A 27,042-nucleotide genomic window follows, 5' to 3' on the forward strand; every position below is an offset into this window, starting at 1 on the left:
TGTATTTGCTTTGCAATTTGCCTTTCTTCAAAATGGTTCCACCTAAGACTAACTTTTGGCTGATAATCGCTCAACAAACCAGTATTCATATCAATTGTTTTATGGCTGAGGGATGACACACCTCCTGTCATCCTATCTCAAAAATGCATATTGTGGGAGAGGGGCCTGGTGAAACTCTGTCAGCCTTCAGGTGCCTCTATTATCTGATCAACAGCTTTCTAACAGACATAAAACATAGAGCTAAAGACTAGTAGGGGGGCCCTCTCTGTCCCCATTCTGATGTCTATCTCAGAAGTTTTCTATCTCCCTTGTTATACTTTAATCAAATTCTGCTATACAGAAGCTCTTGAGTGATCAAGCCCGGTCCCTGGTCCCAAAGTTAAATCTTCGGCGATCACAAATCTGACATCATTCACCGTAAGCTATCAGCAGTATACTTACATATCTGAAAAGTTATTCCCTGATGGTTCAACTTCCAATCAGCCTCCATCTAGATGCTGACTGAGATCCTCCGCTTTAGAACATTAAGAGGTCTTGGCAACCCTTCAAATGCTGGGAGCCGCTAAGAATAAGGTGGAGCAGAAATACTCCACCATTGTTGACAAACAACACCCCTGCCTGAGAGAGAAAGCAGGGGACAGGGACAGCGGAGGACAGAGAAAGACTCTTCTTTAAGCCACTGGATTTTCAGGGTCTTTCTTATAGCAGCTTAGGCTTTAATTCAACTAACAGAGCTTTCCTCTCACATCTCTGGATTTTCCTCCCAATCTCATGAAGAGTCTTAAAATTCTCTATTACCTAATCGTTAAATGTTGAGCTGCCTCAAACCTTGGTCTTCAGTCTTCTTTCTCTAAAATCTCTCCTCATGTAATGTCCATTCTTTTGGTTCCCAGGAGTAATGACCATTAGCAGTTGCCAGAAAATAAAATAGAATCTGGATAATAAACTCTAACCTTTTTTTGGTCTTTTCCTTGGTGCTTAGTCTTGTTTCACTTTCTCATAGGGTACCTGGTACAGAGGCACCATGCCCCAAACTTCAGCTCAGGGGACTGTGTGCAGAAGTGCTGCGAGTGACAAATTCTAGATGGCAGCAGCAGGCTTGTGCAGACACTGCACCTGGCACTGGGGTGTGGAGCCACAGACAGGGCAGCGGCGCCTGCCCAGGGAGAACCCTGCGACCTGCTTCCCAGTGATGAGAGACCCCAATCACGCAACCTGCGGATGGGCTGTCCAGCAGAGGGCATACTCTGGATGGTGAGCTCCCATGTCTCCATTTTATGACTAAAGGATAAAACTTCCCTTTGTTTCTACTTTTTTAAAGTATTTATTTATTTTTATGTATTTATTTGGCTGTGCCACATGTTAGTTGAGGCATGCAGGACCTAGTTGCCCAAGCAAGGATCAAACCCAGGTCCCCTGCACTGGGAGTGCAGAGTCTTAGCCACTGGGCCCCCAGGGAAGTTCCTTCCTTTGCTCCTGATCGGAACTCCATCTTGTTCTATTGGCAAGATCAACACCCAGCAGAAGGACCATTTTTAGGACCCAACTTCAAAGCGTTGGTAACAGTTGCAAATATCTTTGACAAAGTTTGTATTTATGATCCAGATGATTTTTATAGGCCCCCAGACTCTATGTCATTGCTTAGGCCTTCCCAGAAAAGGGAACTTGAAACAAAGGTTTGTGAACAAGCACTTAATGGAGAATGAGATACAGCATCCGGAGTGAAAGAAAGGGAACAGGAGAGGAAGAAAAGCGGGCTTGTCAAGGATACATTATCAAATTGGCCGTTAGTATGGAGTAACTGGGTGCTCGATCACATTTGTCCCCCTAAAGCTTGTCCTAGGAGACATCCAATAGATCCCTAGCCCAGGAGAAGAAAGGAAAAATAATCTGCTTATCAGCTCCCATTTTCCATTAGTCAAATCTTCACTCTGAATCTGACCAGTCCCATGTAGGGCCCTTCCTGGTGACAGACCCCTCTGTGTCCCCACTTACTGATTTGTTCTCTTTGTTTTATAATGCTGGGCCATGCTGCGTGGCATGTGGACCTTAGTTCCTGATCAGGGATGGAACCCTTGACCTCTGCAGTGAAAGCGAGGTCTCTTACCTACCGAGCCAACAGGAAAGACCTCCCACTGATTGGATTTTTTCTTTTGTTTTTGCTGTGCTCGGTCTTTGTTGTGGCTCTTCATTGCTCCATGCAGGCTTTGTCTAGCTGCAGTGCAAGGGCTTCTCATTGCCGTGGCTTCTCTTGTTGGGGACCACGGGCTCTAGGCCATGCTGGCTTCAGTAGTTGTGGCTCATGGGATCTAGAGAGCTGGCTGGGTAGCTGTGGCGCATGGCCTTAGTAGCTCTTCATCATGTAGGAACTTCCTGGACCAGGAATGTAACTTCTATTCGTTGCATTGGCAGCAGGATTCTACCACTAGACCACCAGGGAAGGCCCTACTTTTGGTTGACTGGGAAAGAGGAAATAGACTGTGACCTCCTAGACCCTCCAAGTGGAACAAAGAACAGACCCTAACAGTTACTATTTATGCAGGTAAAGAATGCACAAAGAGAGACAGGACAGTCAAGCAGGAGAGTAGCCATAATTTGAACAATTAATGGGTCACAAGAACTTGGAAATCGGCCTTCCCCATATGAACATTCCAGGCCATCCTACTGGAAGACAAGACACCAAATCAAGGAGATGGAAACCATGCCAACTGGAACAGTCTTGGATCAGGAAGCCCTAAGTCAACCCAGAAGCTAACTGCTGGCATTTGAGTGAGTCCAGCCAAGACCTGAAGAATTGTCTAGCTAAGCTTAGCCCAAATTGCCAATGCACATAATTGTGAGATAAATTAATGGTTGGTGTTTTAAGCAACTTAATTTTTGAAGTGATTTGTTATATAGAAAAAGCTCATCAATTGTAGGTGCCAATTTACCTGTTGGCATCAGAATACATGTGTTGTAGAAGTAGCAATTTTTAGGAAATGATAAAATGTTAATATTCCTTACAGTGTTTCAGTGGTTCCCTGTTCTTATTTTGGCTATGTTGTCATATAATAATTTCACATATCTTTTTGCAAATAGATGATGAATAATGTACCTAAAAGGGAGCGCAAACAAGAAAAATCCTTGGAGCTTTAAAAAAAAATAACCTCAAAACAGATGCTGTCAGAACACTGAATCAGCATCTCTGGAAGTTGAAATGAGTACATGAACTTAGAATTTAAACACTCACTTTTCAAAGGGAATGAAGGAAACAAATTCCCTTCAGAGTTGCCAAAGCAATCTTAGATGGCTCATGGGGCACACACATATATCTGAGTAGTTCTGCTGTTCAAAGTCCTTCCATTAAACTGTCCTCCTCAGCCATCATCTGGAGTCAGGGTCCTTCCAAACCACCTTCTTCATTGCTCCCTTCACATCCCTGTTCCTCAGCGTATAGATGAGGGGGTTGGTCATGGGGATAATGACAGTGTAGAAGAGAGACATGAACTTGTCCTGATCCTGGTTGTCGCTGCTACTGGGCTGAAAATACACAGAGATGGCTGTGCCAAAGAACAGGGAGACCACTGTGAGGTGGGATCCACACGTGCCAAATGCTTTTCTCCGGCCTGTAGTGGACTTTATTCTTAACACAGCCCTGACAATCCGACCATAGGAGAACATGATTAATGAAACAGGTATGAGAAGAATGATGACACTGCCAAAAAAGGTCATATACACATTCATGGTGGTGTCAACACAGGCAAGTTTGAGAAATGGAGGGATCTCACAAAAGAAGTGGTCTAATTTATTTCTCCCACAAAGTGGTAAAAGGAAGATGAGCACTGTCTGCAATAAGGAGATGGCAAAACCAGTGACCCACGAAGCAGAAGCCATCAGGGCACACAGATGGGGGTGCATGATTACTGTGTAGTGAAGGGGCCTGCAAACAGCTGCATAGCGGTCAAATGCCATAACTCCTAGGAGAATACATTCTGTACATCCCAATGCCAGAGAGATGAAGAACTGAACTTCACAGCCACCAAAGGAGATGGATTTGTCTGCTCCACTGAGATTAAATAGGAACTGGGGAACGATGCTGGTGGTGTAGCACATGTCCAGAAAGCTCAGGTTAGAGAGGAAAAAGTACATCGGGGTGTGAAGACGTGGGTCCAAGTAGGACAATGCAATGATGGTTGTGTTTCCCAGCAAAGTGAAGATGTAGAAGATCAAAAGGACCACAAAGAGGACTAGTTCAAGTTGAGGCCTGTCAGAGAAACCTAGCAGGATAAACCCAGTGAAAGAACTTCCATTTTTCTGTTCCATCCTTTGCTAGCACAGGGCTCCTGTCAAACCAAGCATTTAGCAATTTATAAAAGGTATCTTCCAAAAAAGAGCAGGGTTAAAGAGGAAAATCTATCATGTTCAAATGCTTTGCCATGGCATTTTATATACAACTATTTGAATAAATGATGTACTCATTGAAATTGATATATCTTAAATCAATTAGTTCTATCCTATTCACAAAATGTTATATATTGATATTCAATACAAGAAAATAAAATAATAAGATCAAATAATGCATCTTAGTTTGCATCAATCATAGATATAATATGTCTTTTCTGATTGAGATTAATAGGATTGAATTATGATCATTATATATGTAAATTTTAGAGAAAGTGGGAATGAGGGAAAATCAAGGCAGAGTGATTAGAAAGAGTAAGAAAGATGCAGACAGAGGAAGAAAGTTTATTTTAAGTATGTATCTCATTATTCTACATAACTGTATGTGTACATACCTCACATGTAACTGAATAATAGAAAATAATCTCTAAAATGCATTCAGATATAGAAATTTATGAGCTAGAACATATTTATACAAAGGATTATATTATATTCAAAGTATCACTAATAGTGCTTCATGCAAACATTTTGACAAAATTTTTATCTCTCTACTCCTAATACATTATATTTGTGAATGCTATACACCAATATTTTTGTATAGTAGTAAAAAATAAAATGTTGAGAGTTTGAAAAATCACCATTCAATTATAGTGCTTAACGCTTGCCCTTGAGATAACTAAAATTATGACACCAATTTAATAAGAACTCCAAAACTTTATTCACTGTGCATAGTCAGTTCATGAGCTTCCCTGATGACTCACCAGTAAAGAACCTGCAGGAGATGCAGGAAATGCTGGTTCAGTCCCTGTTTTGGGAAGATACACTGGAGAAGAAAATGGCAACCCACTCTAGTACAGAGAAGCTGGTGGGCTATAGTCCATAGGGTCGTAAAGAGTCAGACATGACATAGTGACTAAACCACAAAAACAGTCAGTTCACAGCAGAAGTTCAAAATCCAGTGACCTGAACTTACCTCTTCTTTCTGTTGATTTCATTTTCTTATATTACCAGCAACTAAAACACCTGGAATTCCTAAAGAAGATATGATTAGTCACTATCAACATTTTAATCAAGATAAATATTTTCTAAAGATATCCAACTGTGTAATCTGCACAAAGTATAATGCTTTACAACACTCCCTATGATATTAATAATTAAATAGATGCTATGCTATGCTATGCTAAGTCACTTCAGTCATGTCTGACTCGGTGTGACCCCGTAGACAGTAGCCTACCAGGCTCCCCCGTCCCTTGGATTCTCCAGGCAAGAACACTGGAGTGGGTTGCCATTTCCTCCTCCAATGCATGAAAGTGAAAAGTGAAAGTGAAGTCGCTCAGTCGTGTCTGACTCTTAGCGACCCCATGGACTGCAGCCTACCAGGCTCCTGCGTCCATGGGATTTTCCAGGCAAGAGTACTGGAGTGGGGTGCCATAAATACATACAAACACAGATGCACTGTCAATGCAGTGACAGGTCAAAGATCGATAATACTAAAAGTATTAGTAATACAAGAGAAGAAATAAAGAAAAGCACATTTTGGTGTTATACAAATCTAAGAACATCCATTTACATTAAGTTAATTTTACATCTGCACCTTTCTGGGAGCTATCTTAAAACATTACTTATAGGGGAGGAGCCAAGATGGCGGAGGAGTAGGACGGGGAGAACACTTTCTCCCCCACAAATTCATCAAAAGAGCATTTAAACCTCGAGTAAATTCCACAAAACAACTTCTGAATGCCGGCAGAGGACATCAGGCACCCAGAAAAGCAACCCAACTCTTCGAAAGGAGGTAGGAAAAAATATAAAAGACAAAAAAAGAGACAAAAGAGGGAGGGATGGAGTTCCGTCCCGGGAAGGGAGTCTTAAAAAGAGAGAAGTTTCCAAACACCAGGAAACCTTCTCACTGCCGAATCTGTGCCAAGCTTTGGAAGCACAGAGGGCAACGTAACAGGGAGAAAAAAATAAATAAACAATTAAAAATCGCAGATTGCAAGCCCTACGGTAACTCCCCCAGCGGAGAAGCAGCGCAGACGCCTGCACACGCCATTAGCAAGCAGGGGCTGGGCAGGGAAGCGTGGCGCGGGCTGCGTCGCTTAGAGTAAGAATCTGGCCCGAATGTCCTGAGCGCTATCTGAGCGAACTAATTTGGGCTAGCAAACCAGACTGTGGGATATCTACCACACGAAAAGCCAGCCCTAACCTAAGACACCGCCATGCCCGCGCACGGAACAAAGGACTGAGCAGAGATAGCCGGCTGCAGACCTTCCCCCTCTGGTGACAGGAAGCCAGAGCCGGAAGGGGGCAATCACAGCCCCAGAGAGACACTATCTATAAAACTGTAAGCAGGCTTCTTTGCTAACTAAAACTTCTTGGGGGTCTGGACGGTCAACATCTGCCTGAGAAGGTGCGCTGGTTTTACACCCAGATAACCGAGTGGCAGGGAGGCGATAAGTCGCAGCATTGGCGCTCGCCAAACACCTCATCACCTGAGCTGCTCAGATCTGGGAAGAGCACAAAACGCAGGCCCAACCGAGTCTGCGCCTCTGAGGACTACCCGAGTGCCTGAACCTGAGCGGCTTGGACCTGGGAGCTCAGCCCAGGGCCGGCCTCTGATTGTTCCCGGCGGAACAACCTAGAGCATGAGCAATGTGGGCAGGGAGGCTACACGCGCCGTGAGTGGGGGCAGACCCAGTGTGGCTGAGGCACTGTGAGCGCACGCCAGTGTTATTTGTTGCAGCATCCCTCCCTCCCTCCCCACAGCGCGACTGAACAAGTGAGCCTAAATTTAAAAAAAAAAAAAAAGTGTCCTCCACCGTCCCCTTTGTGTCAGGGCGGAAACCAGACACTGAAGAGACCAGCAAACAGAAGAAGCTATAACAGAGGGAAACGCCTTGGAAGCTACAGGCCATAGATTAAAACCCTGTGGTTACTACGGACTACATAGGAAGGGGCCTATAGATCTTGAGAAATATAAGCCAGACCAAGGAACTAGCCAAAAATGAACTGAACCCACAATACTCACAACAAAACCAGAGAAAGACCTAGATATATTTTTACTATTTTTACGATCAATCTTTCTTTTTTTTTTTAGTTTTTTTAAAAAAAATTTTAAGCCCTCTATTGTCCTTTAATTTTCACTTTTATAACCTACTACTTTGCAAAAAAAAAAAAAAAGACCCTATTTTTTTTTCTTCTTCAGCAAACTTCATATGTATATTTTATAATTTTTTGACCATGTTTTGTTTTTTTTTCTTTTTCTTCTTTTCTTTAACATTGTATTTTTGAAATTCCAAACTCTACTCTAGATTTTTAATTTTAGCCTTTTGGTATATGTTATCAATTTTGTACCTATAGTTTTTTTTATAATTTCTGTGACTTTTTTTTTTCCTCTGTTTCTTTCTCTTCTTCTTTTATATAACATCATATATCTGCAATCCCAAACTCTACTCAAGATTTTAATTTATGCTTTTTGGTATTTGATATCAATTTTGTACCTGTATATTCTTTATAATTTTTGCGACATTGTTTTTGTTGGTTTGTTTGTTTTCTCTCTTATTTTTCTTCTTCTTTTTTTTAACATTGTATTTTTGAAATTCCAAACTCTACTCTAGATTTTTAATTTTTGCTTTTTGGTATTAGTTATCAATTTTGTACCTGTAGTTTCTTTAGAATTTTTGCGACCTTGTTTGTTTTTCTTTGTTCGTTTTTTCTCTCTTTCTTTTCCTTCTTCTTTTCATTAACATCATATTTTTGAAATTCCAAACTCTAGATTTTTAATTTTAGCCTTTTGGTATATGTTATCAATTTTGTACCTATAGTTTTTTTATAATTTCTGTGACTTTTTTTTTTCTTTTTTTCCCTCTGTTTCTTTCTCTTCTTCTTTTATATAACATCATATATCTGCAATTCCAAACTCTACTCAAGATTTTTAATTTATGCTTTTTGGTATTTGATATCAATTTTGTACCTGTATTTTCTTTATAATTTTTGCGACATTGTTTTTGTTGGTTTGTTTGTTTTCTCTCTTTATTTTTCTTCTTCTTTTTTTTAACATTGTATTTTTGAAATTCAAAACTCTACTCTAGAGTTTTAATTTTTGCTTTTTGGTATTAGTTATCAATTTTGTACCTGTAGTTTCTTTATAATTTTCACGACCTTGTTTGTTTTTCTTTATTCGTTTTTTCTCTCTTTCTTTTCCTTCTTCTTTTCATTAACATCGTATTTTTGAAATTCCAAACTCTACTCTAGATTTTTAATTTTTGCTCTTATGTATTTGTTACCAATTTTGTACCTTTAAGAACCCAATCTTCAGGACCCATTTTTCACTAGGGAGCAAGATTACTGGCTTGACTGCTCTCTCTCCCTTTGGACTCTCCGTTTTCTCCACCAGGTCGCCTGTATCTCCTCCCTAACCCCTCTCTACTCTACCCAACTCTGTGAATTTCTGTGTGTTCCAGACGGTGGAGAACACTTAGGGAACTGATTACTGGCTGGATCTGTCTCCCTCCTTTTCATTTCCCGCTTTTATCCTTCTGGCCACCTCTGTCTCCTTCCTCCTTCTTCTCTTCTCTGTATAACTCCGTGAACATCTCTGAGCGGTCCAGTTGTGGAGTGCACATAAGGAAGTGACTACTGGCTAGCCCACTCTCTCCACTATTGATTCCACCTCATCTAATTTGGGTCACTTCTAACTCCCTCCTCCCTCTTCTCTTCTCCATGTAACGCTGTGAACCTCTCTGAGTGACCCTCACAGTAGAGACACTTTTCATCTTTAACGTAGATGTTTTATCAATGGTGCTGTATAGAAGGAGAAGTTTTGAAACTACTGTAAAAATAAGACCGATAACTGGAAGTAGGAGGCTTAAGTCCAAACCCTGACTCCAGGGAACTCCTGACTCCAAGGAACATTAATTGACAGGAGCTCATCAAACGCCTCCATACCGACACTGAAACCAAGCACCACACAAAGGCCAACAAGTTCCAGGGCAAGACATACCAAGCAAATTCTCCAGCAACAAAGGAACACAGCCCTGAGCTTCAAGAAACAGGCTGCCCAAAGTCACCCCAAAACCATAGACATCTCATAACTCATTACTGGACATTTCATTACACTCCAGAGAGAAGAAATACAGCTCCATCCACCAGAACATCGACACAAGCTTCCCTAACCAGGAAACCTTGACAAGCCACCTGTACAAACCCACACACAGCGAGGAAACGCCACAATAAAGAGAACTCCACAAACTGCCAGAATACAGAAAGAACACCCCAAACTCAGCAATTTAAACAAGATGAAGAGACAGAGGAATACCCAGCAGATAAAGGAACGGGATAAATGCCCACCAAACCAAACAAAAGAGGAAGAGATAGGGAATCTACCTGATAAAGAATTCCGAATAATGATAGTGAAATTGATCCAAAATCTTGAAATTAAAATGGAATCACAGATAAATAGCCTGGAGGCAAGGATTGAGAAGATGCAAGAAAGGTTTAACAAGGACCTAGAAGAAATAAAAAAGAGTCAATATATAATGAATAATGCAATAAGTGAAATTAAAAACACTCTGGAGGCAACAAATAGTAGAATAACAGAGGCAGAAGATAGGATTAGTGAATTAGAAGATAGAATGGTAGAAATAAATGAATCAGAGAGGATAAAAGAAAAACGAATTAAAAGAAATGAGGACAATCTCAGAGACCTCCAGGACAATATTAAACGCTACAACATTCGAATCATAGGGGTCTCAGAAGAAGAAGACAAAAAGAAAGACCATGAGAAAATACTTGAGGAGATAACAGTTGAAAACTTCCCTAAAATGGGGAAGGAAATAATCACCCAAGTCCAAGAAACCCAGAGAGTCCCAAACAGGATAAACCCAAGGCAAAACACCCCAAGACACATAGTAATCAAATTAACAAAGATCAAACACAAAGAACAAATATTAAAAGCAGCAAGGGAAAAACAACAAATAACACACAAGGGAATACCCATAAGGATAACAGCTGATATTTTAATAGAAACTCTTCAAGCCAGGAGGGAATGGCAAGACATACTTAAAATGATGAAAGAAAATAACCTACAGCCCAGATTATTGTATCCAGCAAGGATCTCATTCAAGTATGAAGGAGAAATCAAAAGCTTTTCAGACAAGCAAAAGCTGAGAGAATTCTGCACCACCAAACCAGCTCTCCAACAAATACTAAAGGATATTCTCTAGACAGGAAACACAAAAACGGTGTATAAATTCGAACCCAAAACAATAAAGTAAATGGCAACGGGATCATACTTATCAGTAATTACCTTAAACGTAAATGGGTTGAATGCCCCAACCAAAAGACAAAGACTGGCTGAATGGATACAAAAACAAGACCCTTACATATGTTGTCTACAAGAGACCCACCTCAAAACAGGGGACACATACAGACTGAAAGTGAAGGCCTGGAAAAAGATTTTCCATGCAAATAGGGACCAAAAGAAAGCAGGAGTAGCAATACTCATATCAGATAAAATAGACTTTAAAACAAAGGCTGTGAAAACAGACAAAGACGGTCACTACATAATGATCAAAGGATCAATCCAAGAAGAAGATATAACAATTATAAATATATATGCACCCAACACGGGAGCACCGCAGTATGTAAGACAAATGCTAACAAGTATGAAAGGAGAAATTAACAATAACACAATAATAGTGGGAGACTTTAATATCAAAGTTTGTGTTTTTAGGAAACACATTGCTTTATTGCCAGACATGAATATATTAAAATTCATGGGACACCACTGCCGATGGTAGAGTTTACAATTTCATAAGATTTAATTCTTCCTTTGATTTCTTTCTGATTCTTATTTTATTTTATTTTTTTAATAGAAATGTACTTATTTTAATTGGAGGTTAATTACTTTACAATATTGTATTGCTTTTGCCATACATCAACATGAATCCGCCACAGGTATACACATGTTCCCCATCCTGAACCCTTCTCCCTCCTCCCTCCCCGTACCATCCCTCTGGGTTGTCTCAGTGCACCAGCCCCAAGCATCCAGTATCATGCATCGCTTATAAGAATGTGATCTGTGGTATCCACAACAGAAGTATATATAGAAAAAAATTTATAACAGAATTATAAAATTTTGACAGATAGTCTAAATGTGCAATGACGGGATATGTTCATACCTGCTCAGAAGAGCAAATACAACCTATGGCTCTGTCTCATGAACATATATACAAATACTGACACATTCATCCTAGATGAACTGCTGGAAAACTTTTCTAAATGTACCTAATAAAAGAAGCATTCACCAAAGTTAAGGGCAAATATAAAATGTTAATTCATCAAAGGAAAACACCAATAGAATAATGGACCAGTGTAATAAAACAATGATATATTTTATCATCATATCAATAAGGCAATTGATATAAGATAAAATCCTGTCAAGATGAAGTGGTTCAAGCCCTGTGCAACTATACAGAATAATATTATTATTATTATATTATTATAATAATATAATCATTATAATATATATAATTATATATATTATATCATTATAATAATAATAATATTCATTTATTATAAAAAGGATGCTGAATGGCCGAGTATCGGACAGGTATAAAATGAATGATTTTAGGTTGAAAAATTTAATATCAGACAACAACAAACAAAAGTAACACCAACTAAAATAGAAAAAAAGAATACAATTGTCTTTGTATGTTACAAATGGTTCCAGTCCAAGTGCACATTACACTGGAAGGTAATTAGGATACCAATGTCATATTTGTCTTCTTTAAATTTTTTTTCTCTAAAGAAATTCAGGAAGTTATCCCTTCCTGAGTAAATCAGACATGGGAAACTTCAATGTGCAAGATGCATCATCACAATGATCTCAAGAGTACATTCTGCTGACCAATCCCTTGCTCCTTCCCTACTCAGCACCCACCCTTCCTAAAGCTGTTTGCACCACCACAGAAGGCAATGAATCAAGGTAAGGAATATTTCTTGGCTAAGGTTAAATGGGAAATTTTTATTTCCTCGCTACCACATTTAAAGAATTCTGCTTTTTAATTGAGAATCATCATCTATGTTAAAATATATATCAACTGACCTAACGCAATAAGGAATACTGAGTAGTATGAGACAAACTACATAAAAAATAAAACAAATAACATAAATAATAAAAACTAGAAATATTAAACACATTCATCCTAGCTACAGGAACAACAAATACTTTCCTTGGTAAACTTCATGATATGACATGAAATAGGCAAATTCTGCTATACAAGCTACATATCAATAAATATTTGGATACAAATGAGAAATAATTGAAAAAAATCAAAGTATATGTATGTATCTATAGAAAATATTAAGTAGGTAAAATTAACAGATTCTACAATAAAAGATGACATCTTACATAACAATTATTTTTTAGAAGAATGTAATAGAAAATTATATCTCACAAGAACACAATTCCACTATACTAATTAAGAGAAGAGGCATCAAATGAGAGAGGTTAAATGCTTAATACAGACACACATCAGTGCTAGAGGTATATTTACAATTATAATAACTGTATATTACTGACACATAATATAACTGAAATTTTAGTGGAAGAATATAAGTATTTCAAGAAAACTAACTACTTGGTGTGCAAACCATTTTAAAGACAAAAGATCTCAAGATAATGTCTCTTTAAGAGATCTCAAATTATGCAACGTTCACTGATAAATTTAAAGTTCAAATTCTACCCTATCCAGTTCCTCAAGGAATCCTGAAAAGGTGCAGACAAAACCCCTGCAGCCTCAGAGCCATAACTGAATCACTCTTGCTTTAATAATCCTTCTGTCTCAGCTTAACTCCGATACATTAGGACTGGTCCCTAATGGCAATGAAGGACTTACAAATGAGGAGCAAATGGATCTATCATGGTATCAGAAATAACAGTTCTAATCAATATGGACAACATTTGGCCAGGTTGGGAAGGAGAAGCTGAAGTAGGAATTCCTTTGCAAGCTGTTTATTGATTGAATGTTCTCAGGATAAAGAGAATCAAAGAGCAAAACAGAGCGGACAATGCTGCTAAGCAAGGATGTGATCGCAAATGGAATAGCATAAGCCTGATCCCAGAGAAAGCTGGAATATAACTCTCCAACAGAACTATCTGGTGATAAAAAGTATTCTATCTTCACTAATACAATCACTGCTACCCACATGTTGCTGACTGAGCATTTCAAGGGTGGCAGCTAAGGAACTGAAGTTTAAATTTAAATTTAATTCAGGTTAATTTAAATACCTAGTCATTTAAATGTGACTAGGTACTGGTATACAGAATAACAAGCTGTGGAGCATGCATTGTGTCAGATGAAGTTCCACCTTGACAAAAAGGCAGCCTTTTATATATCCCAAGGATCTGTCATTGACTGCAAACTGCCCCATCCAAGTTCAGGAGACCTCCTGGCAATGTGGCTCCCATTCAACTGATGGCAATTTTCTGAAGAAAGGACAGGCGCTGAAGCTATCAGCCAATACTCATGACAAATATGGTGTGGACCGGTGCACCCACCAGCCAGTAGAAAAGATCTGAACTGGACACCGAAAGCACTCATACAAAACCTACAGTCCATTCATACAAAACGTAGAGTCCATTCATAAGTGTGTGCAAGGATGAAAAGACAGTCACCAGTGTACAATACACATCACCTCAGTGCAAGGCCATCAGAAATTGTCATTTGCCTAATTCACCAATGAATTAAACATTCAGATCACCTTGTCTGACCCACGTTTCTCCTCTCAAATTGGTATTTCTCCTCAACTAAAGAATGATCATTTTTCATTACCAATAAATTCAAAAATGCATTGACACAATAACCACAAAATGGACCTTCATTGTTGCAATTATCAAACTACCATTTGGAAGATTACATATGTTCACTTCTTTGAGAAAATGAACATTTTAAAACTACAGATATTGACAATACACTTTAAGAAACATTCTGTTATTTCACAGTAAATAGGAGCTGGGGAAAAAATGAAAGTGTATAGTCTAATATTTTCACATTCACATATATGCTATTATTCAATTACTGAAGGACACGTTTTATGACAGCCAAATATCCTGAATTTAAATTGTTCAATATATCCATGCTGCTGCTGCTGCTAAGTCACTTCAGTCGTGTCTGATTCTGCGCGACCCCATAGACGGCAGCCCACCAGGCTCCCCCTTCCCTGGGATTCTCCAGGCAAGAACACTGGAGTGGGTTGCCATTTCCTTCTCCAATGCATGAAGGTGAAAAGTGAAAGTGAAGTCGCTCAGTCGTGTCCGACTCTTAGAGACCCCATGGACTGCAGCCTACCAGGCTCCTCCGTCCATGGGATTTTCCAGGCAAGAGTACTGGAGTGGGGTGTCATTGCCTTCTCCATCAATATATCCATGCTGCTAAGTCGCTTCAGTCGTGTCCGACTCTGTGCGACCCCATAGACGGCAGCCCACCAGGCTCCCCCGCCCCTGGGATTCTCCAGGCAAGAACACTGGAGTGGGTTGCCATTTCCTTCTCCAATGCATTAAAGTGAAAAGTGAAAAGGAAGTCGCTCAGTCGTGTCCGACTCTTAGCGACCCCATGGACTACAGCCTACCAGGCTCCTCCATCCATGGGATTTTCCAGGCAAGAGTACTGGAATGGGGTGCCATTGCTTTCTCTGCAATATATCCATACTGAGACATAATGAATATACTACAATAGGATGAAATGTCTAGGAACACAAAGTTGGCTTCCATAAGGAACACTTCAGTTTAGTTCTTTAATTTGATAAATTTCTATAGGAACTTCTGTTTCTTTTGCCAACTGACATGTATGTTACTCAATTTAGCCTTTAAAGAACACTTGCAACTGAAAACAAATGAACTTACCAATCCTAAAGTACCACAGAGATCGAGTTCCAGTCCTCTCAGTTTTATTCCCCTTATGTGAGTGTCCTAAGCTCGTTCCCTATCTCATCTCCAGTTTCGCCTTTAATACAGTACTGGGCATTGGAACGTGGGTATGTAGACTAAGGATGCAGGCTGTATGAAATGAGTACATACGTTGACTCTATCAGCATTGGAATATCCTTAAGTTTTCCTTAAGCAAGAAGATGCTTTCTCTTCATAACTTCAAATACCTTCAGAGGGTACTGAAGATCAGCATTGTGTCTAGCTGGTAGGATGACATAGGAAGGCAATTTCAAACTCTCAGGATTCCTTCTGAATATACTGTCTTGGCTCTATGATGGACAGCTCATTATGAAAGCATAAGATTGGTATGAACCTGCAGTAAAACTGGTCTGGTGAAAACTGTTTACCTGGCTGAAGCCTCTGGGGAATGAATGGCCTGTACTGTTAATTAGCTGATGTTGCCTAGCTGCCCAGAGATGACAATCCTCAGGGAAAATGAATATCAAGGAGAATGCAAGAAATACCTAATCTGCCTCTTTTATATTTTCTCATAAATAACAGAGGTCAGATAACTCCCTAGACTTCCCAGTTATCTTAGCTCTCCTCTTTAAATGGTTTAGATATTTTACTAAATACTTGAGATTTTTTCACACAATTGCAAAAAAAAAAAAAAAAATTCTGCATATAGAAATAAGAACTCAGTTACTTAACTTTAACGGTAAATTAATTTCACCTAATATTCATTTTAAAATTCTTTTTTTCTTTGTTTTATAATTAAATTTATTTATTTTTAATCGAAGGTGAATTGCTTTACGCTATTGTATTGGTTTCTGCCAAACATCAATATGAATCAGCCATAGGTATACCTATGTCCCTTCCCTCTTGAGCCTCCTTCCCCATCTCACTCCTCTAGGTTTTACAAAGCCCGGGGTTGAGTCCCTGAGTTATACAGCAAATTATAACCAACTTCTAAGAGATCACAGAGTTAAAGTTTAGGCAGAGTCTAATCTTTAAGGTAATATATTAAACAGCAACACCCACATTTTACTCCCAAACTTCTAATGTGGCTAAGGAAAAATATCATCTCCTCTAGGACATTGTTCAATTTCTATCAAGAATTGCAATAATTTACTTAAACAAACAGAAAAACTATTGACTTTTTAAATGGAACTGCCATGGTTTCCTTCAGTTCAACTCATCTTTGCATTTACAATACAAATTTCTTGAGTTAAACAAGATAGCTATAATTGCTAAAGTAAATTGAAAGAAACTTGAAGGGTATTGTGTGTATTGGAGTTTGAAGATCAATCAATTTCAAAACAACGTATACACTTGACTATATAAGGAAAAGGCAGGAATGCTTAACATCTGTCTATGGAAGGCTTTGGCCTAACCAGCAAATGCAGCTTCGAAAATTATAAAATCTCTTTTTCCCACTAGAACATATTTTTTCAGAGGAATAGACCACTGCTAGTTAGTAGTATAAGCTATCTCAGAGAAAGCTATTTAGGTTTGAAGCATGTTGGTTTTTATATGTTATTAGTCAGAAAAGCACAGAGAACTTCAATAATTAACTTATATTTTATAACCAGCCATTTCCCATATAAATATAAATCCTTTTTTTTAATAATATTCTATGCCTAAGGAGAAACTATCTCTTTCTTAAAATAGTCTTAATTAGAATTTTCTCAGTAATCTCTCCACTATTTAAATCCCAACATAATATTTATAAGGAGGCCGAGGAAACACCAATATGGCAAAGGGTGTCCAGAGATAGAGAGAATCACAGACCTGCTATTAAAACTTCTTCCCAGTTCAATCTTGCTGCTGCAAATATTAATTGGCAAAATAATGTTGGATAATAATTTGACATTATCTAGGAATGCTTACCTGAAATTACATGCTTTTTTTCTATGTTGTTTTTCAAAATTCTTGTTTTATATTGGAATATAATACAACAAAAGCATGATCTATTTTTTAAAAAATCTACAAGTGACGATTCATCAAAATAAAATCGTTATTAAAGACCCTGTTAATAGGATAATAAGATAAGCTAAACACTGGAAGAAAATATTTTCAAACTGCTTCTCATAGACAACACTCATATCTAGAATATACAATGAACTCTCAAAACTCTACAATAAGAAAATAACTCAATTAAAAAACATGTGAGCAGAGAACTCACCAATGTAAATATACAGGTGGTAAAGATGTCTTTATGAAACATGAAAACATGTTTAGCATCACTAATCATCAGCAAAATGCAGACTAAAACCATGAAGACATATCACCACCTACCTCCTAGAACAACAAAAATCAAAAATATAGGAACAAAATCAAATGTTGGTGAGATTGTGAAAAAGTTGAATCACTCATACATTACTAATGAGAAAATAAAATGATGCAGCTACTTGATAAAAGGGCTTGGCTGTTTCTTTAAAAACCGAATATCCACTTGCCATACAGCCCAGTAATCATGCTCTTGGGCATTTATGGCAGAGAAAGAAAAATTTATTCCACACAAAATCCTGTGCACAAGTATTCATAACAGCTTTACTGTAACAGTAAAAACCGAAATATCCTAAACAAATGATGGTGCACACATACCATGGAATACTACATAATAATAAAAAAAATAATCTGTTGATACACACAATATCTTGGATGAATCTCAATGATATTATGTTGTATGAAAATAAGTCTATGTTAATAGGTGAAATATGATCCCATCTATATAACACCCATGAAATAACAAAATAATAAAGACAGAGACCAAATTAGTACTGCCCAGGAGTTAGGGATGGTTTTACACAGGGTTTGGGGTTGGGGGCATGGGGGGAGCTTCCCTGATAATTCAGTTGGTAAAGAATCCACATGCAATACAGAGGACCTGGTTCGATTTCTGGCTTGGGAAAGGCTACCCACTCCAGTATTCTGGTCTAGAGTATTCTGGTCTAGATCATGGCATCAGGTCCCACCACTTCATGGGAAATAGATGGGGAAACAGTGGAAACAGTGTCAGACTTTATTTTTCTGGACTAACAGAAGCAGAAGATATTAAGAAGAGATGGCAAGAATACACAGAAGAACTGTACAAAAAAGATCCTCACGACCCAGATAATCACGATGGTGTGATCACTCACCTAGAGCCAGACATCCTGGAATGTGAAGTCAAGTGGGCCTTAGAAAGCATCACTACGAACAAAGCTAGCAGAGGTGATGGCATTCCAGTTGAGCTATTCCAAATCCTGAAAGATGATGCTGTGAAAGTGCTGCACTCAATATGCAAGCAAATTTGGAAAACTCAGCAGTGGCCACAGGACTGGAAAAGGTCAGTTTTCATTCAAATCCCAAAGAAAGGCAATGCCAAAGAATGCTCAAACTACCACACAATTGCACTCATCTCACACACTAGTAAAGTAATGCTCAAAATTCTCCAAGCCACGCTTCAGCAATATGTGAACCATGAACTTCCTGATGTTCAAGGTGGTTTTAGAAAAGGCAGAGGAACCAGAGATCAAATTGCCAACATCCACTGGATCATGGAAAAAGCAAGAGTTCCAGAAAAACATCTATTTCTGCTTTATTGACTATGCCAAAGCCTTTAACTGTGTGGATCACAATCAACTGTGGAAGATTCTGAAAGAGATGGGAATACCAGACCACCTGATCTGCCTCTTGAGAAATTTGTATGCAGGTCAGGAAGCAACAGTTAGAACTAGACATGGAACAACAGACTGGTTTCAAATAGGAAAAGGAGTTCGTCAAGGCTGTATATTGTCACCCTGCTTATTGAACTTATATGCAGAGTACATCATGAGAAATGCTGGACTGGAAGAAACACAAGCTGGAATCAAGATTGCCGGGAGAAATATCAATAACCTCAGATATGCAGATGACACCACCCTTATGGCAGAAAGTGAGGAGGAACTAATAAGCCTCTTGATGAAAGTGAAAGTGGAGAGTGAAAAAGTTGGCTTAAAGCTCAACATTCAGAAAATGAAGATCATGGCATCCGGTCCCACCACTTCATGGGAAATAGAAGGGGAAACAGTGGAAACAGTGTCAGACTTTATTTTTCTGGGCTCCAAAATCACTACAGATGATGACTGCAGCCATGAAATTAAAAGACACTTGCTCCTTGGAAGGAAAGTTATGACCAACCTAGATAGCATATTGAAAAGCAGAGACATTACTTTGCCAACAATGGTCCATCTAGTCAAGGCTATGGTTTTTCCTGTGGTCATGTATGGATGTGAGAGTTGGAGTGTGAAGAAGGCTGTGCACTGAAGAATTGATGCTTTTGAACTGTGGTGTTAGAGAAGACTCTTGAGAGTCCCTTGGACTGCACGGAGATCCAACAAGTCCATTCTGAAGGAGATCAGCCCTGGGATTTCTTTAGAAGGAATGATGCTAAAGCTGAAACTCCAGTACTTTGGCCACCTCGTGCGAAGAGCTGACTCATTGGAAAAGACTCTGATGCTGGGAGGGATTGGGGGCAGGAGGAGAAGGGGACGACAGAGGATGAGATGGCTGGATGGCATCGCTGACTCGATAGACGTGAGTCTGAGTGAACTCCGGGAGTTGGTGATGGACAGGGAGGCCTGGCGTGCTGCGATTCGTGGGGTCACAAACAGTTGGACACGACTGACCGACTGATGTGATCTGATCTGATATAATAGCGGGGGTCAAAAGGAGTCCGATGCTGACTGAGTGACTTTCACTTTCAGGGGAAGGGAGGGACTAGAAGTGACTATAAAAGTGTATCACAAAGGAGATGTGTGTGGTGATGGGATAAATCCATATCTTGATTGTGATGGTACATAAAGGTAACTAAACGGGGGGAAAATTACATAGACTTAAACACACACATTGTACCTATGTCAGTTTCCTAGTTTTTAATTGGTATTATAGTTGTATAATGGGCTTCCCTGGTAGCTCAGCTGGTAAAGAATCCGCCTGCAATGGAGGAGACTCTGGCTCAATTCCTGAGTCAGGAAGATCCCCTGGAGAAGGCACAGGCTACCCACTCCAGTATTCTTGGGCTTCCCTGATCTCTCAGATGGTGAAGAATATGCCTGAAGTGCATGAGACCTCAGTTTGATCACTGGATTGGGAAGATTCCATGGAGGAGGGCATGGCAACCACTCCAGTATTCTTGCCTGGAGAATCCCCATGGACAGAGGTGCTTGTCAGGCTACAGTCCACGGGTTTGCAAAGAGTCAGATACGACTGAGCAAATAAGCACAGCACAGCATAGTTATATAATATAAAATCACTGGGAGAAAATAGATCAAATGTATCCAAGACTTCTCTCTACTAACTTTGGACTTTCCCATCAATCTGTAATTATTTCAAAATGAAAAGTCTAAAAAGAAAAAGGACTTGAACAGAACAAGAACTAGAGAATGAGGGAAAAAAAGGGACAGATAGAGACACAAAGCAACAAGAATGGCAAGGAGAGAGAAAAGGAGAGAGGAAGCTGTTCAAAAGGGTAGAAGCTTCCTGTTCACTCATGACATACTGGATCCAGATCTCCTCCCCTCCTATGGACACAATGAATCTGCAGTTTTACACAGAAAGACTTCTTCGAAAAGAAATGTGGAAACTAGCTGGGTGAATCCCATACACAAGGTGAAAAAGAAAAGCCCAAACTAAAATCATTAGAAGATAAAAAATAAATAAATCATTAGAAGAGGCAAACACAAAATCTCTATATGAAACCCACCCTTGGAGGCACAATATAGAAGCAGGTGGGAAGTTACCACTGTCGTTTTCTCCCGGAGGAATAAAGTGTCCCACATCTGGGACCCTAACTTTGAAGACTTCCACCTGAGACATGGACCTCCAAAACATAGAGCTCTGAAAGCCAAAGAAGCTTGTGTCCATGAAATCCATGAGGCTATAAGGAACTGAGAAAGAGTTCTTAACAGGCTCACCCAGGCTCACTGTGGCTGTCTCTCCAGGGAACAGCACAGAGACACAGACTGAAACCTCCAGCTTGTGCCTGAAAGAAGCCTATTTCCTTACCCTAAAAGCTAAGACTTCTAAAACATATCTAGGGGCCAACTGCAATTCTCACAAAACACCTGAGAAGCCAACAGGTGCCATCATCGTGCTCTCCCTCTGTCCCGCCCCAGGTCACACGTGTCTCTGTGAAAGGAGCTTGTGCACCTGTGCGGCCGCCCAGGTTTTGTGGCTGCTGCCAGAGGACACACTCTTATCGTGTAGCCCAGGCCCCCTCCAGGGCTTGCGTTCCTGGGTCCAACAGGACAGAAGCAAACTAAGGAACAGCTCCTAACTGGCTGCCTGTGCCCCGCACCTCCCCCTCTCCTCCCACTTAGGGCTAAATGTGGAAGGAACAGACAGAAACTCGCATCTCCCAGTCTTCTCCTGAAACAGGTGAGAGGTAACAAACAGGAAGGTCAGGGGTCTCCAAACGGAGGAAATAGGCTGCAAGTGTCAGTTTTTCTCTCTCCCTTAAGAGGCAGGAGGAAACAAACTACAAGTGTCAGACTTTTTGCTCTTAAAATTCTCTGTTGCCATGACGACACCTTGTTCCACCTGAATTTAGCTTTTCTCAAACCTTGAGCTAACAAATGCATTTTTCCTATGGAAATATTTTTCTTAAACTATGTTAATGAAACCATGTTTTTTTGCTTTGGAATTTGCCTTTCTTCAAAATGGTTCCACCTAACACTAACTTTTGGCTGATAATCACTCAACAAATCAGTATTCTTATCAATTGTTTTATGGCTAGGGCATGATACACCTCCTGCCATCCTATCTCAAAAATGCATATTGCGGGAGAGGGGCCTGGTGAAACTCCGTCAGCCTTCAGGTGTCTCTATTATCTGATCAACAGCTTTCTAACAGAGAAAAAGCATCCTGCTAAACACTAGAAGAGGGGCACTCTGCATCCCTCTTCTGATGTCTATGTCAGAAGCTTTCTCTGTCCCTTTTTATACTTTAATAAAACTCTGCTATACAAAAGCTCTTGAGTGATCAAGCCTGGTCCCTGGTCCCGAAGTTAAATCTTCTTCGGAGATCACAAATCTCACATCATTCACCACTTCACATCATTCATAAGCTGTATACTCACATATTTGAAGTTATTACCTGATGGTCCAACTTCCAATCAGCCTCCATCTGGATGCTGACTGAGATCCTCCGCTTTAGAATATTAAGAGGTCTTGACAAACCTTCAAATGTTGGGAGCCACTAATAATAAGGTGGAGCAGAAATATTCCACAATTGTTGACAAGCTACACCCCTGCCTGAGAGAGAAAGCAGGGGACAGAGACAGTAGTAGACAGAGAAAGACTCTTCTTTAAGCTACTAGATTTTCAGGGTCTTCTTCTTATAGCAGCTTAGCCTTTAATTCAACGAATAGAGTTTTCCTCTCACATCTCTGGATTTTCCTCCCAATCTCAAGAAAAGTCTTAAAATTCTCTATTACCTAATCATTAAATATTGAGGTACCTCAAACATTGGTCTTCAGTCTTCTTCTTTCTCTAAAATCAATCCTCATGTAATGTCCTTCATTCTTTTGGTTCCCAGAAGTAATGACCATTAGCAGTTCCAGAAAATGAAAATAGAATCTGGGTAATAAACTCTAACCTTTTTTTTGTCTTTTCCTTGGTGCTTAGTCTTGTTTCACTTTCTTATAGGGTACCTGGTACAGAGGCCTTGTGCCCTAAACTTCAGCTCAGACGACTGTGTGCAGAAGCGCTGTGAATGACACAATTCTAGATGGCGGCAGCAGGCCGTGTGCAGAGACGCTGCACCTGGCACTGGGGTGTGGAGCCACAGGCAGCGCAGCTGCGCCTGCCCAGGGAGAACCCTGCGACCTGCTTCCCAGTGATGAGAGACCCCAGTCACGCAACCTGAGGATGGGCTGTCCAGCAGAGGGCATACTCTAGATGGTGAGCTCCCATGTCTCCATTTTATGACTAAAGGATAAAACTTCCCTTTGCCTCTACTTTTTTAAAAATATTATTTATCTTTATGTATTTAATTGACTGTGGCAGATCTTAGTTGTGGCAAGCAGGACCTAGTTGCCCAAGCAAGAATCAAACCCAGGTCCCCTGCACTGGGAGTGCAAAGTCTTAGCCACTGGGCTACAAGGGAAGTTCCTTCCTTTGCTTCTGAGCTGAACTCTGTCTTGTTCTATTGACACGATCAACACCCAGCAGAAGGACCATTTTTAGGCCCAACTTCAAAGGGTTGGTAACAGTTGCAAATGTCTTTGTGAGTCAAAAACTCCAAAATTCTTATTTATGACCAGAACATTTTTATAGGCCACCAGACTCTTGGTCATAGCCTAGGCTTTCCCAGAAAAGAGAATTTGAAACAAAGGTTTATGCAAAAGCACTTAATGCAGAATGAGATACAGCATCAGGAGTGAAAGAAAGGGAATACAAGCAAAGAAAAGCTGACTTGTCAAGGATACATTATCAAATTTGCCGTTAGTATGGAGTAACTAGGTGTTCAATCACGTTTGTCCCCCTGAAGCATGTCTTAGGAGACATCCAACAGATCCCCAGCTCAGGAGAAGAAAGGAGAAATAATCTGCTCATCAGCTCCCATTTCCCATTAGTCAAATCTTCACTCTGAATCTGAGTAGTTCCATGTATGGCCCTTCCTGATGACAGACCCCTCTGTGTCCCCACTTACTGATTTGTTCTCTTTGTTTTTTAGTGTTTGGCCATGCTGCATGGCATGTGGACCTTAGTTTCCTGAGCTGGGATGGAACCCTTGACCTCTGCAGTGAAAGTGAGGACTCTTAACCACCGGGCCAACAGGAAAGACCTCCCACTGATTGGATTTTTTCTTTTGTTTTTGCTGTGCTCAGTTTTTTGCCGCTCTTCATTGCTCCATGCAGGCTTTCTCTAGCTGCGGTGCAAGGGCTTCTCATTGCCGTGGCTTCTCTTGTTGGGGACCACGGGCTCTAGGCCATGCCGGCTTCAGTAGTTGTGGCTCATGGGATCTAGAGAGCTGGCTGGGTAGCTGTGGTGCATGGCCTTAGTTGCTCTGCATCATGTAGGAACTTCCTGGACCAGGAATGTAACTTCTGTTCATTGCATTGGCAGCAGGATTCTACCACTAGACCACCAGGGAAGGCCCTACTTATTGTTGACTGGGAAAAGAGGCTATGGAAATACACTGTGACCTCCTAGACTCTCCATGTGGAACAAAGAACAGACCCTAACAGTTACTATTTATGGAGGTAAACAATTCACAAAGAAAGACAGGACAGGCAAGCAGGAGAGTAGCCATATCTTAAACAATAAATTGGTCACAAGGACTTGGAAATTGGCCTTCTCCATATGAACATTCCAGGCCATCATACCAGAAGATAAGAGACCACATCAAAGAGATGGAAGCCATGACAACTGTGGCAATCTAGATCAGGAAGCACTAAGTAGACCCAGAAGCCTACTGCAGGCATTTCAGTGAGTCCAGCCGAGACCAGAAGAACTGTCCAGCTAAACTTAGCCCAAATGCTGACACACATAATGGTGAGATAAATTAATGGTTGGTGTTTTAAGCAACTAAGTTTCGAAGTGATTTGTTATACAGAAGAAGCTAACTGATATCTACCCTTTGGCATCTGAATACATGAGTTGTAGCAGTAACAATTCTTAGGAAATGATAAAATGTTAATATTCCTTACATCATTGCAGTGGTTTCCTGTTCTTATTTTGGCTGTGATTTCATGTAGTATATTCATATGTCATTTTGGAAATAGATGTGGAAATATGTACCTAAAAGGGAGTGCAAACAAGAAAAACCCTGGAACTTAAAAAACAATAACTACAAACAGATGCTGTCGGAACACTGAATCAGCGTCTCTGGAAATTGAAATGAATACATGAACCTAGAATTTGAACACTCACTTTTCAAAGGGAATGAAAGAAACAAATTCCCTGCAGAGTTGCCAAAGGAAATTTTAGATGACTCATGGGGCACATACATATATATATGAATAGTTCTGGCATTCAAAGTCTTTCCATTAAACTGTCCTCTTCAGCTATCATCTGGAGTAAGAGTCCTTCCAAAGCACCTTCTTCATCGCTCCCTTCACATCCCTGTTCCTCAGCGTATATATGAGGGGGTTGGTCATGGGGATAATGACAGTGTAGAAGAGAGACATGAACTTGTCCTGATCCTGGGAGTCACTGCTGCTAGGCTGAAAATACACATAGATGGCTGTGCCAAAGAACAGGGAGACCACCGTGAGGTGGGATCCACACGTGCCAAATGCTTTTCTCTGCCCTGCAGTGGATTTTATTCTTAAGACCGCCCTGACAATCCGACCATAGGAGAACATGATTAATGAAACAGGTGTGAGAAGAATGACGACACTGCCAAAGAAGGTCACATACACATTCATGGTGGTGTCAACACAGGCAAGTTTGAGAAAAGGAGGGATCTCACAAAAGAAGTGGTCTAATTTATTTCTCCCACAACGAGGTAAAAGGAAGATGAGCACTGTCTGCAATAAGGAGTTGACAAAACCAGTGATCCATGAAGCGGAAGCCATCAGGGCACACAGACGGGGGTGCATGATTACTGTGTAGTGAAGGGGCCTGCAAACAGCTGCATAGCGGTCAAATGCCATAACTCCTAGGAGAATACATTCTGTACATCCCAACGCCAGAGAGATGTACATTTGAACTACACAGCCACCAAAGGAGATGGATTTGTCTGCTCTGCTGAGATTAAATAGGAGCTGTGGAACAATGCTAGTCGTGTAGCACATGTCCAGAAAGCTCAGGTTAGAGAGGAAAAAGTACATCGGGGTGTGAAGACGTGGGTCCAAGTAGGACAATGCGATGATGGTTGTGTTTCCCAGCAAAGTGAAGATGTAGAAGATCAAAAGGACCACAAAGAGGACGAGCTCAAGTTGAGGTCTGTCAGAGAAGCCCAGTAAGATAAATCCAGCAAAAGAACTTTCATTTTTCTGTTCCATCCTTTGTTAGCACATGGCTCCTGTCAAATCAAGCGTTTAGCAATTTATTAAAGTTATCTTCCAAAAAAGTGCAGAGATGAAGAGGAAAATCTATCATGTTCAAAGACATGGTCATGTGATTTTGTATGCAACTATTTGAATAAATGATGTATTCATTTAAACTGATATATCTTAAGTCAATTAGTTCTTTACTATTCACAAAACTTATATATTGAAATTAATATAAGAAAATAATAATAATAAAATCAAGTAATGAACCTTGGTTTGCATCAATCATAGATAAAAAATGCCTGTTTTAGATTGAGTTTAATAGGATGAAAGTATGATGATTATTTATGTACATCTTAGAGAAAGTGGGAATGAGGGAAAATTAAGGGAGAGTGATTAGAAACAGTAAGAAAATGTAGACAAAGGGAGAAAGTTTATTTTAAATATGTATCTCATAATTCTACATAACTTGATTTGCACATACCTCACATGTAATAGAATAATACAAAATTATCTCTAAAATGCATTCAGATATAGAAATTTATGAGCTAGAATGTACTTACACAAAGGATTATATTACATTCAATGTATCACTAAGATACTTCCTCATAAATATATTCTGGCAAAAGTTATCTCTACTCCTAATGCATTATATTTGTGAATGCTATATCCTTGTCTTTTTGTATAGTAGTAAAAAATAAATTGCTCAGAACCTGAAAACACTACTTTTGATTATAGTGCTTAATTTTTATCCTTGAGATACCTAAAATTA

General features: G+C 39.8%; 2 protein-coding genes across 2 annotated transcripts; both read right to left on the minus strand.

Moving 5' to 3' along the window:
• Positions 1–2,420: 2,420 nt before the first annotated feature.
• LOC123464710 (putative olfactory receptor 2B8) lies at positions 2,421–4,302 on the minus strand. The gene has a single exon (XM_045162133.1). It carries the CDS (start codon positions 4,300–4,302, stop codon positions 3,364–3,366), a length of 939 nt encoding a protein of 312 aa, XP_045018068.1. The 3' UTR covers positions 2,421–3,363.
• Positions 4,303–24,013: 19,711 nt separating this feature from the next.
• On the minus strand, positions 24,014–26,408 carry LOC112587873 (putative olfactory receptor 2B8). The gene has a single exon (XM_025295969.3). The coding sequence runs from the start codon at positions 26,280–26,282 to the stop codon at positions 25,344–25,346; it is 939 nt and encodes a 312-aa protein (XP_025151754.3). The 5' UTR covers positions 26,283–26,408; the 3' UTR covers positions 24,014–25,343.
• Positions 26,409–27,042: the final 634 nt, after the last annotated feature.

Source organism: Bubalus bubalis, chromosome 2 (genome assembly GCF_019923935.1).
Source record: "Bubalus bubalis isolate 160015118507 breed Murrah chromosome 2, NDDB_SH_1, whole genome shotgun sequence".
NCBI classification, from domain to species: domain Eukaryota; kingdom Metazoa; phylum Chordata; class Mammalia; order Artiodactyla; family Bovidae; genus Bubalus; species Bubalus bubalis.